This window comes from Neltuma alba, unplaced genomic scaffold (assembly GCF_004799145.2).
Source record: "Neltuma alba isolate B1F8T4 unplaced genomic scaffold, ASM479914v2 tig00011321_pilon, whole genome shotgun sequence".
NCBI classification, from domain to species: Eukaryota; Viridiplantae; Streptophyta; class Magnoliopsida; order Fabales; family Fabaceae; genus Neltuma; species Neltuma alba.
The window spans coordinates 22,801-39,609 of NW_021636028.1; the positions used below are offsets into that span (position 1 = coordinate 22,801).

The following is a 16,809-nucleotide window of genomic DNA, read 5'->3' on the forward strand; positions in this document are numbered from 1 at the left end:
GGTTTTATAATTCTACAAACAAGATCTCATAATTAGAATCGGAAGTCACATTATTTATTAATGTATTAATCATTTTACCTTCCTGGCAGAAGCCAACAAATTAGTCCCACTCACGGAATTTTTTTATGTACATATCCAGATCGACCAAAGTTCGAGTCACGTAAATGGTATACATAAGAAATAAAGACAAATAAACTTAATGTAATTCACGTCATGATAGGCTAGAAAGGATTTAAAAAGTTAAGATACTTTATGAGAAATTAAATTAAATAATAATGACAGAATCTTTATTCCATTTGTTACTCACTTTTATTTGTTTGCTTTTCAATCTTATGCAACTTTTCCATAGAATCAGCCGTCACCTTTTTCCCCCTAATTTTAAAAATGAATTAGGAGATAAAACGAAATATTAGTGATGGAGGAAAAAAAAATCTAGTACATCAACAATGGATCAATCACGAAGCGTGTTCATCCAATTCTCCTCAGGCATACAGGAAGAAGTATTACGACTGACCGTAAAACAGGAAACAAAACTTGAACAAAGAAAAGCAGCAAAATTTGATTAGTCCTCAAATGAGGAGCCTAAAGTATATTTCCATATGGAAAATCACATTCATTATCCTGAATAGAAGCTCGGAACATTAGTTACTATCACAAATCGTGAACGTACGCAGGTCAACCAAATTAAACGATCCAGCTTTTAAGTTATTTCAGGCATTCCTGGTCTTCAATTACCTTATCTGCAAAACTATCAGCCCATCAGATTGTCAAAAGATTACATTAAGACAGTCGTTAGAGCAAGAATAATGCAGACGCCAGCATAGACCCAAACTGCATTTGAAGCAACTTGTTACTCAAGAACGAAAACAGGTCGAATCAAGGGATGCAAATTTCCACCTCTAAGATTCACCTTTCTTGCACTAGCACTCTCAGTATTGTATCGCCACCAGCGCCTTCATTGAATAAGATTGTTTTGGAGCTTGTTCTAATAGTTCTTCCCTTGCATTATCTTCTACATTTTTTCTTCTGCACAGTAACTTCCTTCAATTTTCAACAAATGGGTCTGCATCTTCTTTGTTTGAGGGCACTCAAGGCCTTGTGTAAGTTTTTCATGGCAAAGGTGGCATAAGCTGTTTGCTCTGTCCCCATGAATTTCTTCAGGATTAAGCACTTCTTGCAACTTGAATCCTCCCTTCCTCCTACTCTTGCTTGGCAGAAATCCCAGAGTCCGTAGTGATGGCTTTCATACCAGATGACATTTTTTTGACAAGATCGACAATTAATACTGGCTGTCCTCCGACTCTATCAATACTTGTTTGCCTCCGTTCTTGCTTGAAGAACTACAATTAAGATCCTGTAACTTCACAATCGTCATGGTATCAAGCACAGTCCTGGGCCTAAAGAATCTGGCCCTTCTGCTATGCCTTTCTTTGAACTAGCTATGAAATAGCTGATTAAGCTAAGTCCTAATAGCTTCAGCTGGCAAGCCAAATCATTATCTAGATCTAGGTTTCTAGCTAATCTTTTCTAGCACTGCATTGATTTTGTTTGCCAACTGCAAAGACATGAACCTGCTAATCCACCTATATCCAACTCCATCCAGCATGCTTTCTTAATCTCCTTTGTTTCATTATGCTTCCGATTTCAGATGCTTCAGTCCATAAACCATTTCTTGCAAAGATATGTGCTAGTGTTATATAAGGCGCTGCATTACTTGGTTCCATCTTTATGAGTTGATCAGCAGCCTCCCTTCCAAGCTCTACTTCTCCATGAATTTTGCAGGAACTCAGGATGGAACTCCAAATTACATGATTTGGTTCATAAGGCATTTCTTCCACTAAAACCTTTGCCTTCCTAAGATTCCCATTTCTTGCATAAAGATCTATCAAGCAAGCATAGTGATCTAGAATAGGAGATAGCCCATAATTTGTTCTCATTTGATTGAAGTAATCCACCCCTTTGTCAAGCAATCCTGCATGGTTACAAGCTGTTAGCACAGCAGTAAAGCAAACATGATCAGGAACGAATCTTTCTTCGGTCAATAGACTATCATAAAGCACTAAAGCCTCTGAACTTCTCCCACATTGAGCATAACCCATGATCATGGAAGTCCACAGAACAGTATTCTTTTCAGAAGTCTGATCCAACACACAACGAGCATCATCAATGTCACCGCCCTTTGAATACATATCAATCAAAGCACTGGCCACAAATACGTTGCTTTCAGAACCCAATTTAATAATCAATGAGTGCAATTGTCTTCCTTGAAAGAGCACTGTAAGGCTGCCACAAGCATTCAGAATGCTACTTAAAATATGACCAGAAGGTGTTAAATTCTTTTTCCTCATTTCTGCAAAATGTTTAAGTGCGTCCTCGTTATATTGGTTTTGAGAATAACCACAGATCATTGAAGCATACACAATATTATCCTTGTCACATGTTTCACTAAATAATAATACAGCGTCATTAAGTTGTCCCCATTTTGCATAATAATCAATTAACGAGCTTACCACATAATTGCTAGTATCAAATCCTTGTCTGGTAACATGAGCATGAAGAGTTGGACACTGTTTGGGGGCTTCCTTTTGCTCCACACACGCACTTATAACACTTGTATAGGTAAAACAATTTGGCTTAACTTGGGTATTCAGCATCTCTTTGAATAACAACAAGGCATCTCTTCCTTTACCGTTTAGTGAGAATCCAGCAATAAGCGAAGTCCAAGACACTTGATCATGTTATTTCATGCCACTAAATACTTTCTTTGCATCCCCAATAGCATTGCATTTTGCATAGAAATCAACAAGTGCACTACTAAGAAATAAATTATCTTCATATCCAGAACGAATCATATAGGCATGGATTTTTATTCCCAATTTCCAATTTTGGGTTTTTGCGCAAGAGCTAAGCGCATTACAAAGAACAACCTTCGTAGGTTTTGCTCCAGACTCATTTGCTTGGCTTAACAACTCTATTGTTTCGTCGATACTTACATTTTTAACATGCCTACTTGTTTGGTCAAGGAATCTCTGCATCAACCCATCAGCAAAATAACTTTTCAAGTATGAAAATCACATGCAATTTCTTCAAATAAATTTGGTCAAGAGGTCATGTTACATCTATTCTAGACCAAAAAAAAAGTCGGGGGTTCACGAGCAATGCATGGCAAGCAAAATGATCTACAATTCCCCATGCTAACTAAACATCTTGATGTTCACAAATTTAAAATATTTGTATTTCATCAGTCTTAATTCTCGGTTTACAATTTAAGGTGCGGAATCTTTTTTTGGTCTAGCACTAATGTCTATATTTTTTCTGCTGTTTTTTTTTTTTTTGGGGGGGGGGGGGGAAGCAAGCTAGTATTGGGCGTGTGGATATCCTCATTTTTCCAATACTCCAGAACCAATTATAAAACATTTGAGCTTCACATAAATAAAAAAATACAAACACGCACATCATCCTTATATTATCAAGGACATAAAAACACGTATTTCTAAAATTCCCACGTTAATTAACTCTAGACATCAAAATAGGGTTTTCAGGCATTTGGGAAATCAATCATCCGTGTACCGCAGAGCATCTTATTTCAAAATTTAGCAATAAAAAAAATCAACCCCAGCAGATTCTCAACACCATGTGAATGCTTACCAATGTCACCCTTTTCATGAAATTTGAAAGGTTGGGGCCAGAAAATTGAAACGCGGCAAGCAGCTTTCTGTCTCGGTTGATTTTTCAGCGATACGGCCAGGCAGGATGGCTAGAAACCTCAAGAAGCATGCCAGCGAGCCTCTGGTAGAAATGGGCATCAGCCATATCAACAAGGTAACTTCGTTGGAAACGAAAGACTGAAAAAGCTATCGCATCAGTATACCTCTTAGGACGGCGAATAACGACGACGAAAATGGCTTTGAAATCCTTTAATAATGAACAGGGCACAAGCAGTAGCAACAAGTCCAATGAATCATGGAGGCCAAAACGTGATGCATGACAACCGTTCTTATAGACATTGCACGATCACTATAATACGACCAAACACTGTCGATGAATGGCAATGAGGGACAACATCTCTGTTTTTTCCCCCCTTCACTTATGTGTCCGTCCAAAAACACCCATTGTCAAGCAGTCAAGCACTATGAGGATTTTTTTGGGGGGGGGGGGATCAGATATCCAATAACCAAAATGCGATATATCCTGAAACACCAGCTATCATTGTACAGGGAATCTGATGCCAACATGAAAAGGAAAGGAAAATCGGAAATAATTAGTGGAAGCTCGTCCCAGGCAGAGGAAGACGGGTTCAGTAACTCGTTTAGGCCTTATTCGGCCATCGCCGTGGCTCTCTCTTTGGTAGAAAAGGAAAGTACAGATTAGAGTACAAAAAGACCCAAAGCCCAACGACAAAAACAAGCCCTGGTGATGGCGGCATCGCCCGGGGCTATGTTTGGCAAGTGGGTGAATTGTCACAGTAAGGGAATGAGGTTGTGGTTAGGATTGAAAATAAAAATAAGAATGAGTCTTAAAAGTATGTTTGGTATAGCAATGGCAATGCTGATATGATTTTCATTTGAAATATGCAATTATAACATCAAAATATCATATTTCTCTTATCTTTGTAAAAAGAAAAGAGCCCCACCCCCCCCCCCCAAATAAAAAAACAGAGATGCCCTTGCACCATTTTCCATGTCTTCGTTTTTCTATCCCTCATTTTTGGGGAAAAAAAATATTTTTTATGCTTACTTGGATGAAAGCAAGCAGATGATGATTTTAAATATCAAACAAATAGTCTACGACTTTAATGCTGGGAATAAGTGTGAAATTGTGAAATCGATTATGCCTCATTTTAAATTTAAAGAGGTGTTTGGATAACTCCATAAATAGTATTCTGTAAATCGAGACAAACTATTATACATATTTACTTTGTATACCATAAAAACACTTTTCAAATTATAGTTTTATTTCTACCCAAACACTTCCTAAATATTGTTCAATAGCTATAAAATCTCTTGGTCTCATCTTAAGAATTATGCATTTGCATAAGGTAGCTTTCAATTATAATTTGTCACCTTCCTTCTTCCGCATGTGTGCGCGTTCCTGTTTTGTCTTTTCTATTTTGCCGCTTTTTTTGGTAAAACACTTTTTCTTCTTCTTTATTGCACAAAATAATCGATAGGAACAGAATATTTCAGAATCTGGATACAGCTGGCTTCACTTTTGGAATCAAACTAATTCTGCACTCGTGCCACACGTTGGTGATCGCGTTACATGTATTCACAGAACTTGTAGTGTACAACATTCCTCTGTGCTTGGAATTTGGAAATAATATTCTGCTGAAGAGGATCTCACATAAGCTTTTAATATAGCACTTGCATAACACAGCGTTGTTCATCATCAAGCAAGAGTCCTGTTGAGCTTTTGGAGAAGCATAAAATGCATCAACGTTTCGTTCACAATTGCAGCTTAATTTTTTCGGACCATTTAAAGATGTCTGAATATACTTGATCACCTCCCAGATCTTCTCCAGTGCCCCCGGCAGCCACCCTAATAATATCCTCAATCAATGCAAAATTTCCCATGATGTCAACATGAGCAGCACTCTGTGTGCCTCGGCCTTCAAGCAGGTTGGCCGGAGGAGAATGATCATATTCCCTGATGTAAGTACGGATTCCATGAGGATTGAATCTGGTTTTCCCACGCCAACCTTTAGCACACATGAAACCTGCACTCAGAGCAGGCACTGTCTCATCCCCATCGACTGTGTACACTCCATCCTTCAGACAGCTATCCTCATCATCACCTTCCGCTGAAGTATCGATTTCAAAAGGAATGTAACACTCAGCATAGGAAGATAACTTGTAAACATAAGCTCTTTCAGTTGGTATGCCAACTCCGTATAAAGAAAAGATTTCCATATCAGGAGCATTTGGTAATCTGCAATAATTAGTTTGAGGCATCAGAGCAGGAAAAGGTAAGAATGAAATGAATACAAACAGTGCGACCAAATAATATCTATTTCTTCATGCAGGGAAAGGTTAACAACAAAAAACCGCTTGAAATGCCAGTTTTGAACTCCCAGATGCATAATGAGTAATTTCGTTGTGGAAAACATAGATGTAGAAACAGGTTGCTCCGAGACTACCTATTAAGTGCTAAAGGCATGCCAAGGATCCAGAGGAGCAACAAGAGGCCAAGCTCCAAGGTCTATCTCCAATATAAATATATATTTAAAGGAGGATGCTCAATTATCCCTAAGTGTGAATTTACTTCCATAGGAAGAAATGATCGCTAAGATTGTCAGTTTAAGGCCGCATTTGGCCCTTGCACAGAGAAGTTCTAAGCCAGGTCCATTCAACCAGTTAAGTCAACCCATATCGCCTACACAGTATCTTATCGTAACAGGTCAGATGCAGAGGATTTCTGACAATGGCGGACAGAAAACAACTATGGTGAAGCAATCTCAAGCCTAACAAATCAAGTTGAGCATATATATCCAGACCTTGTATTCAGATTAACAGTACGACACAATGGTTGCGAAAACATTTCTTTCACAAATCAGCAAAGAAGTTGCTCTTAAGAGAATGCCAATTAGTAGCGCAAAAGAAATCAGCAAGAACCATATTAATCACTGTTGAACAGAAGGTTATACGTACTAATAAGCTCATGATTATAAGTAATGATGAGTATATCATGAGCATGCAATAGAAGGAGCTATAGGAGCATTACTACCAGAACCAGATTCAAAATTAAGAGTAAGGAAGCAAAATTTCTCACTTTGTCTCCAAGGGGTTTGACCAATACTTGTAGTGCTCATATTTTGGATCATCCAAATTGTCAGCAATTCCATAAGAGAAATGAGCACTACCACGAGCCATCATTTTTGGAGCAACAAAATGAAGCAGATCTACAATAGAGCCAGCAGTGTAAACTTTATACTCAGCAACAGCTCTGACTCCTTCAACTCCCATGTCATGGTATTCAGTCCATACATCGCGACAGGTGGTATTTGCAATATTTGGACCCTTAATGGCGTCCTATAAAATAATTCAAACTCAATAGTCAACAATATTCAAGATAGATTGAACAGATTCAAGACAACTGATACACAAAGACTAAGCATACAAGACAATGCTTGAACTTAATTTATATGGACCAGGTGAAGATCAGCCTCTGGTTCATTTGGAAGAGAAGACTATGAAGAATCGAAAGAGAAATTTGGGTTACTCTCATTGATTGTGCTGAGGAAGAAAGATAAAAAGTAACTGCCGTTAGCACTCCTTTTTGGGTGTAATCAGACAAGAAATTTAGTTGTGTAGAAAAAGACCACTACAGGGGCTTTATGGCCAAGGGTAGTTAAATGGTCTAAGAAAGAAGAATAAAAGGTAACTACCATTAGTCCCCCTTTTCAGGGGTAATCAAACAAAAAATTTGGTTATATCTAGCAAAAGACCAGTGCAGGGGCTTTATGAGGAAGGCCGTAAGGGTAGTTAAATGGTGATGCACTGATAGCCACCCCGTTGGCTTTAGACTATATGCTAAGACAAAAGCAGTTAAATCTTAAGTACAAGATGAATACAATCTTCCCCAAGCCCAAAAATTGGATGATAACTACTAAAAAGGAGACTAAAATATTAACATATTGCTCAGAAACCATTTTTGTGCTTAGAGATTACAGAAAACTTCTTCAGCAATATCTGGCGAGACAGAGACAAAGTTCATTAGGTATTTACCATTAGGCGCTCGAATAAAAATAAGTGAAGGAACCTTCTATAAAGAACCAACCATATGATGCCAAGTTGTAAGAAATATCCAAATGATACGCTTATAGAAAAACCTCATAGCAGACAGAAACTAGACTAAAGGTTTTCTTTCTATAATATAGCACAAAATATCCAAATGATACGCTTATAGAAAAACCTCATAGCAAACAGAAACTAGACTAAATGTTTTCTTTCTATAATACAGCACATAGCCTCACCCGAAAGTCAATCCTCTCTATCTCAGAAGAAGGTGCTTCTGCCACATCCTTGCCAAATGATATGAACCGCCCATAGTTGGCAGGTTTTGATTGAGAATTTGTTGAGATATTAGTGTCTTGGCTTGTCGACTGAGTATCATTATGTTTTTGCCTTCTCTTGCTAGGGAGATAGCCTTCCTCAGGTGACCAATCAAGACCACCCCATATGGTGTCTCCACCCCTTGGTATCATTGACATTGTTGAATCCCAAGTGCGGGTCATCTTCATTACATGTTGCAAGGTTTGAAAGCGAAAGAGATCATTATCTAAGAAGCCTGGTGCAATTGCCCTGAATAGTTATAGAAGAAAGAACCATATTTATTCAGTACGTGAATCGTCGACAGGCACAAAAAAGAACATCATTGAGAAAAAATATAATTGAAGAAAATTGTGAAACCCCCTGGAAAAATAAAACTTGAATGAAACCCGCATGCAGGACGGTATAATATCACAATAAATCTTTTTTTTTTTTTTAGTTCCGCAGAACTAATCTTTTAACTAATAATATTAGCAAATCACTCCGCAATGATTCTAACTTTCCAAGCTATTACAATTTTGTTCAAGGCCAAAGATGTTATGATGCCAGCATGGAGTATAACACTGTTAGTGATAGTTAAGTTGATATACCTGGCAACAGCAATATCCCTGGCTTCAGCCGAGAAAAGTCCAGCCACGGACTTTGGAACACCCAAAAATGGTCCACCAATGTTCATTACTGCCTTTATATGTCTGGCGCACCAATCTGGTCCGCCTCCACCACCCATTGGAGCAGGTGCTTCAACCCACTTCATAAAATGAAGAAAGTAAGGCACACCCATGGAGTGTGGGATGACAACAGCCTTGTTGCCTCCATTAGTAGCAACCACAAGTTCTATGTTGCTTTTTATCCGACTTAGTGTTTGATCACGCACCTGCCCAAATAAATTTTAAGGGTTAAGAATTGGCTATAGTTTCCTAATTATTGTACTTTCCACATGAACAATCTTGCCCCTCCAATTTCCTGATCACAAGAATTTACTACCTGTAGCCTCTCAACCAGAAACCCGTGCCTTCTAATTACTTGAAAATAAATAGTAATTAAAGCCATTTTTAATTACACCTTTGAATTCATTAGTAATCATCATAGCCAATCTACTGTAGCTTATTTCTATAATTTAGTAACTAGAGGAACAGCATTGCCTAATTGAAATTGAAGGAAAATAGTTCATGATCAATGAACTTCTTTGAGGAAGGTATAACTCCAGTTAGATATATGTTAAGAGCTACCTCAGTGTTCTGAAATGATATTCTCCAATCATAAGCAGCCATGTACATGGTTTTTTCTTCATAACCAATGCGAGCCAAATTAGCTATTAGGACAGCCCAAACGAAATATCCTGGAGCGAAGTAATCAGCAGCTACAAGTCCAGAGACAGGTCTGACTCTAATGCCAGGTGGATCTAATCCTGTCTCATTGTCCAGTGACATGTGCTCTGCCCAGCAAGAAGGTCTGCGTAACATCCAGAAAATAACAAGACATGAAAAGTGGTAATCCAATTCTACTATGAGAAGTGAACCCAAATATTACAGGTTAACAGCAAAAAAAGCCTACAGAAACAGGCAGCGACATCAGACAGGAACCAGCACGAGAACAACTTTAATGAATAATTGAATGAGTAGTGAGACTGATGCCTATACCCTGATCTGAAGGATCAAAGCTTATGGACACACGGCCTGCCCAAAAGTATCATCAGACTTTGACATGGTTTCCCAGTTAAGATCCGTCAAAAAAGTATGTTTTCAACACGTCATTACCATTTATCATCCTCAACTAACACAAATAGACGAGCAGCAACAACGAACTTAGAAAAAAAAAAAATCAAAAACCAATCGAAATAGTTCATGTAAGAAGAGACAATATCTCTTCTCATCCCCATAAAAAGCCGAGAATCTTCCAAAGCCTGCTACAAGCAAAAAGATATAGGAACACCAAATTAAGATATTACCAAACATTAAGAACAAATTCTTCACACCTTTTGTAGACTTCTCCAAATGTACCACCCCACAACCGTTTCCGAAACAAACCCTCAGCACACTGGTGACCCTCCCAAAGCTCGAGGCCCCCGGTAACGATCCCCGGCACGAAGACCACCGGATGCTTCGCGGTCAGCCCTTCTTTCTTCAGTTTCAGACCAGGTGGGTCCGGCAACGGTCCAGTTATCGCCTCCGTCACATACTGAGGAAACGAAGCGGGCATAGCTTTGTATAGAAACAGCAATAACCACCATACAGAACAAATGCAACCTATGAACCAACAACAACTATCCGTACAAGACCATTTGCTCTTCTTCTCCGCCTTCTTGCTCTGCTTCGCCGCTCCCTTCTTTTTATCATCTTCTTGTTCTTCTGTCCCTTCGCTCTGAATCTTCAACTCTGTAGTCGAAGTCTTATCGGCTTCTCCGCCTTTTCTCCGTCGAATTAGGGACATTCTGAGTGACAGTAATTACTTTATTCCACTTTTCTACGCACCACAGTCCCGGTATGCTCTAGAAGATAATCAGTTTTCGCACACTCTTTTTCAGAAGTTCGTAGATATTTGAATAGAAAAAAGTGTATCTCCTCCTTGAGCTAACATTAAGAATCACGCTGCCACCTTGATGAGCTGAGGAAAACGGTTTTTCTTTTCCGAAGAATACAATTTACATAACAGTCATGTGATTATTGGTGAAAGAACTAAAACAACAGAAGAGAACAGGAAAATGATGATGACTTGATGAAGCTGCTATCTTTTTCTTTTTTGTGTCTTTCTCTTCCATTAGATTTTCCAGGGAATCTGACAGAAACTTATCACGATTTTGCGGAGGAGTGGCTATTGGCGGGGCCTCGGGGTGGTGTCCCACTTCAGGGAATTATTTGGGGATTGGCTCTGATAGCGGGTCCCACATAACATAAATAAATTAATAAATAGTATTAAATATAAAAGAGTTTCAGTACATGGCAGAATCTGATCGGCTCTAATTCAGGCAGAAAATCTGTTTGGATTAGGAATTCACAGAGTAAGTCATCGTAATTTAACTTTTAAAAAAGTAAAGTTAAGTAAAAGTTAAAGGGAATGATACAAATTATGTTTGATTAAATTTTATAAAAGTTAATTGGTAAATGTTAGATTGGATAAAAAATTGTTTCGGTTATGATTGAATAAAAGTAAATTTAGTTTGTATAATTATTAAAATAGGTTTGAGTTTTATTAAATAATAAAATAATAAATTTTACATAATACAATAAATTAAAATTAGTTTTTGTTTTCAAAACCTGTGGCACTTTCAAACATGATTTTTTTTAAATTATTATCCAAACAAATTCTTTTATTTTTGTTTTCAAAACTTGTTTTAAGAAACAATTTTATAAAATTGTTCTAAGAACAAGAAAACAAAGAATGAAAACAAACAGGTCCTATATGACTCTATAATAGTTAAAATTTTTAAATTCATCGTTTGTGAGCAGAAAGTGCCACAATTTTATTATATTTTTAAAATAATTAAGTAATGTGTGACCTGGGCACTTGGCATCCGATGTTTGAATTATGAAATTGTCTTTTCCCCTGCCAACATATAAAATTATCCCGATATCTATGAAATACTTATTTCATCCTAAATATAAAATTTTTTATAGTATAAATTATACTATAAAACTAGTCTTATATTTAAAATCCAGAGTATAAATCAAAACTACGCCAACCTCTTTTTTGTCAATGGAAGAAGGAATATGGAATGGCAGGTGTAATTAATTATTTATAACGAATCAGTTGGAAAGAGGGGCCAGGTGCCTTTAAAGTTTAAATTGATCAACGCGGACCTCTCTCTGGTGGAGACCATATGAAAACAGAATTGGTTAATTTTTCACATGTCTTTTGTCGTCTTCCAACTTTTAATTTCAATATTACCTTCTCCTCTTGTTTTTAAAAAAGTTTTATTTGATTTTTATTTTGGTTTTAAATATAAAATTTCAATTCATTTTGTCTCTCATATATATATATTTTTAAAGTAGTTTTTCTAAAAATAATGATTCTAGTCAAATACACTTGATTAGCAATGATATTTTAGAAAATAAAATATCTATTTATTACAAGTAATTAATTTAACTTATTTTTTTAATTTATTCAAATTAGTCAACTATTTTTTTATATTTTAGACTGGAGGTAGAAAAGAATAAAATAATATAAAATAAAACATCTCAAACATATAAATATTAAAACATTATTTTTTTTGAAATGATCCAACTATTAGGGTGTTTGCTTACTCTTAAAAGCATTTTTAAAATATACTTTCATATAGATAGATTATGACAAAACTCTTTTCATATATTTAGAAGATGTTTGGATAAAAACAAATTATGGTTTTAAAAGTGATTTTACGATACAAAATAGATATATGAAAGAGTTTGTTTTGATTTACGAAAAAGTGTTTTTTAAAATCACTTTTGGAATGTTTCAAACACTTTTTTACTTTGTACTCTGTCATAAAATCATTTTTAAAATTTTGATTTAGTTTTGGTTCAAAAACTCTCTTAAGCATGCCAGAGTAAATTTGACCTCAATTAAAATGAGATGATTCAAGATAATAATATACAAAATGAGAGTGATTTTTTGCTGGTTCCCTAAAAAAGAGTTATAATTTAAAAACATAAGCTTAAAATTTAAAATCTAAACCATAAAAGCCAAAGTAATCTAAGAGAAATGCTTGAAATTTGAAAGGATATCATGATTCTTTTTTTTTTCTTTTATTTTTTTCAAGTCTAATTATTTATTTTAGGGAAAATTGGGGGATAAATCCTTCATCAAAAATTTATTTGGGAAATAAAACCTAGGATAATTGATTGCACAAGGGAATATTAATTGCACAAAAAAAAAATATGTTACACAAAAAGAAGATAGCTTGCATAGAACATTATTAGATATAAAGAATTCGTTTGCATATTGGGAAGATGATCTACACATAAAAGAATTTTATTTACACAAAGAAAAATTGTGTTGCACATCCCATAAAAGAAGATCACTGCACACAAGGAAAGATAAATTGCACATAAAGAAAGTTAAGTTGCATATATTAAAAGTTAAGTTTGTACTAAATCTTTAAGTCTTATTTGTCAATTAAATTTTTAATGAGGGATTTATCTCTAATTTTTTCTTTATTTTATGTTCTACATCATTTATTTGTATGTACTTAAAACACAAAAGAAAAAACAAACCCCCTTCTTTTAATAGGCTGCCCAGTCACTGCAACTACTAGAGGACCCAATCGAGTAAATGTCTATCTGTACTGTACGGCTCTCCACCACTTCCATTAACCAACCAGTCAGGTCTTGTATACATTCCTACCTAACATTAAAATCAAAATTCTTTTGAATTACTCATTATTTTCATATTATTTATCATCATTAAATCAATAAAAGCATAATCATATTGTACATGATTAAATTTCGTATAATACTCTCTTCTTTTCTTGTAAAAAATATAATCAGGCTAATAGCCCAACCAAATAGAAACAAGCTAGTGGGTTGGATTTTTATTAAGTAATTAGGATACTGGATTGTTGATTAGTAATTTGGGGGGTACTCCTAATTAACTGAGACAAGCATTGCTCACTCTTGGTGTGTACTTCTCGTACAAACATAGCCTTTAAGCAATGTATTAATCATTAGTTTGCTTTATACTCTCCCATTAATTACTCTTCCAAAGTCCATAATTTAAATTTAGTACTTGTATGTGAACCACAATAATGGGTGCTTTTCAGATTTCATGCAACTTTGCATATTTATGCTGTCAATCCATATGTAATACTCTTTGATTACTAAAATGCATTTACACTCCTTTTTATTTTATAGTAATATTATTAGTATATATATGATGAGAAAACATTTATAATTTAATTACGTTAAACAATTCATAATACTATTTATCAAATCCAGTGTGTATGTCTATATTATTAAGACTATCACCAAGACACCTGATAATCAAAAAGCTTAAAAGGGGATGAAAAATTAGTAGGATTTAGATTCTTCAAAGTCAAGCCTCTAAAATTTGTGAAATTGGTTGTAAAGTATTAATACTCATAGTTCAATTTTACTAAATAGACTTTCTATTTTAGAGTATCTGATGTCATGAACGTGTTTTATTATTGTTCTAGTATGAGCCTAAACCAAGAGGCCGCTTATGAGAAACTGGTTAGAGGCATTATCAATTAGGCCTATAAGGAGTTTTCAGGCGGGAAAAAAGGATAATCATTGTTTTTGGGAGTCAGTTTATTACGCATTCACTTCATATTTGGTGTTAAAAAGAGTAGTTAGCAACAAATATACACACAAAGATATTAAATTTACACTTTTACGTGGATAATGCAAATAGGTGGTGTTTTTTTCAATATTCCGTCGTTTTGCCCCATGAACAAAAGTTCCCAATTCATCAGGAAAACAACAGAAGCCTAATAAAAAGGAAAAATATTATGAGAGAGCAAGAGAGACAGAGTTTGATATGGATTAAGCAATGACTAATAAGAAAGTTACTTGCATGAGGGTCTTGGTTTCATTGTAGGAACGAGTTTGAGATGAAACGGAAGCTCCATATAACAGAGTTGGTGGTGAAGAAGGGATTTCAGCTGATGTTAATTGTCATGAAAAGAGCCTTCAATTCATCAATATCATGACATGTGTCGGTATGGGAATCATAGTCAATCTTGAGCTTCTTCAACTGAATAAGTGGCTGTTGTTCATCAACATCTCGAGGCCTCTTCTTATTCTTCACCATTTCCATTTGTGGAGAGAATTTCTGACATTCTGAGACATATAATGGACATACGCCACATTCTTTGATACCAACTACCTCGTTGATGTTACCAACCTCGTACCCAAAACGAGGTTCTACGCTGAATTCAAAGCAAAGCTTTATGTCAGTGACTGACTCTTCATTTCCTCGTCTTTCAATCGCCTTCAATATCTCACCAGAGCCAAACTCATTATTCCATATGTACACATGATCAGAGTTCATATTTGGGAGAAACAGATTATTGTACGGTAAATTTGCCACATTAAAACCTCCCAAGTAGCACGCACAGTTCAGGGCAACATAACATGATTTCTTTGAGTGAAACTGAAGAACAACGCAGAGAGAAAATCCCAACAAGTCTGAATTATGAGGGCCTTCAATTATGACGGAGCCTTTTTCTGTTCGATATCTGAACCACTCAGGTACTACACTTCCATGAAAGCAAATCAAACTACGAGCACCTTTAGCCTTTCTTTCTTGTTGAAACCTGCAAGCAGCTGCATTGATTATAGAATAGGCGTCTTCTATGATACCATGAAGTGATTGTTCATTCAGTTTCACGCAATTCATAAATGAGAAGTATTTTTCACTCCTGTGCAGTGGTCTAAAGGTTGACACTATCTCTAATGACATGCAGTTGTAGGCATCTAAGGTTGCAATGGATGGTGGAAGTTTTGGTAAAGAACGAAGCTTCCTGCAGTTCGATAAGAAGAGACATTCCAACCTTAAAAGATGTTCTGTGTTGTTGGGAAGTTCAGTTATGTGACTACAATCTGTCAAATATACTACAGTTAGAGACAACATGCCCCCAAATAACATATGTAGCATCGAATTATCAAGCAGTTCACAATTAGGAAGCCTGAGCATTGTCAATGTTCTCAAGCACGATAACTGCTTTGGAATTTTCTTCAGTCTTAAGCCAAACAGATCCAGCACTTCCAGATTACTTGAATGCCCTATGGACGAGTGCAAATTTTCGATTCCTGTGTGACACAGATTCAACTCCTTTATTTTTTCTGATGACACTGAAAATTCCTTGAGACTGATGCACTCATCCACTCGAATGTATTGTAGAGATTTTAAATGAAACTCAGTTTTCAGATTCCTCAGTCTCTTGCACCGGCATAAGTCCAATTCAACAAGCGAGTGGAGAGACAAAATAGAAGAATGAACATATTGCAAACTTTCACAATCAACAAGAGATACTACTTTAAGATTTAAGGCTTTAGAGAAATTTGGCAGCTCCTTCAACCGTTTGCATCCGCTAAGGTTTATCTCTTCTAAATTCACGAGATCCTATAACAATAGAGACAGAAAATAAAATGAGAACCATCAAGTAAATGAAAAGCATGAGCACAAATATATATATATATATATATATATGTTTATATATACCTGAATTCCATTCCAAAGCTTTTGAACGTGGCTATTTGGCATGTGAAGCTCAACCAGATTTTCAGGACGAAAAGTTGGTGGCAGAGATTTAAGTGGGTATCCATACCACTCTAGATACTTTATTTTGCTAGGAAAAACTCAAGAACTTTTGGTAAATATACATGACTTGAGCGATGGTTTAAATCAGAATAAAATTTAAGAAATCGCAGATTAGACATCCTTTTGAAAGTGTCGGCGTTCAAATGTATATCTTTGATTCGAGACACATCTAACATTATGCCTTCAAGTTTATCAGTCCCCTAAAAGCCAAACCAAGAATGATAGTAAGTATAGCATATAATAGATGCATATTCTTTATAAAGGTACAAGTATATATTAGGACGCAAGCATGTTTCTCTTAATTACCTTGTTATTAGCCAAAACATCATAGATTTCTTCACAATCCCATAATCGACTCCGTCTTCCTGGTTCATTGATAGATTCTTCACGAACAATTTCCCACCCCATTTCTTGTATCAAATCATGCATCTCTACAGGCATGTGATCATTTGCATTTATGAGAGCCTTATCATGAAGTGTTCTTATGCCAATAGCTCCAAAGAAG

The 16,809-nt window shown here is 35.9% G+C and overlaps 2 protein-coding genes and 1 long non-coding RNA gene across 3 annotated transcripts; all 3 read right to left on the reverse strand.

Moving 5' to 3' along the window:
- Positions 1 to 2,077: 2,077 nt before the first annotated feature.
- Positions 2,078 to 4,345, reverse strand: LOC114711835 (uncharacterized). The gene is made up of 3 exons (XR_003737175.1): positions 3,872 to 4,345; positions 3,649 to 3,789; positions 2,078 to 3,029 (listed from the first exon to the last, which is right to left on the reverse strand). It is a non-coding gene; the product is annotated as an uncharacterized LOC114711835 (long non-coding RNA).
- An 824-nt stretch (positions 4,346 to 5,169) lies between these two features.
- LOC114711830 (phospholipid:diacylglycerol acyltransferase 1-like) lies at positions 5,170 to 10,478 on the reverse strand. Its single transcript, XM_028896260.1, has 6 exons — positions 10,024 to 10,478; positions 9,278 to 9,500; positions 8,639 to 8,922; positions 7,973 to 8,300; positions 6,769 to 7,028; positions 5,170 to 5,928 (listed from the first exon to the last, which is right to left on the reverse strand). The coding sequence occupies exons 1-6, from the start codon at positions 10,476 to 10,478 to the stop codon at positions 5,445 to 5,447; spliced, it is 2,034 nt and encodes a 677-aa protein (XP_028752093.1). The 3' UTR covers positions 5,170 to 5,444.
- Positions 10,479 to 14,639: 4,161 nt separating this feature from the next.
- Positions 14,640 to 16,803, reverse strand: LOC114711836 (disease resistance protein RPP5). The gene is made up of 3 exons (XM_028896263.1): positions 16,611 to 16,803; positions 16,206 to 16,504; positions 14,640 to 16,106 (listed from the first exon to the last, which is right to left on the reverse strand). Exons 2-3 carry the CDS (start codon positions 16,245 to 16,247, stop codon positions 14,640 to 14,642), a joined length of 1,509 nt encoding a protein of 502 aa, XP_028752096.1. The 5' UTR covers positions 16,248 to 16,504; positions 16,611 to 16,803.
- Positions 16,804 to 16,809: the final 6 nt, after the last annotated feature.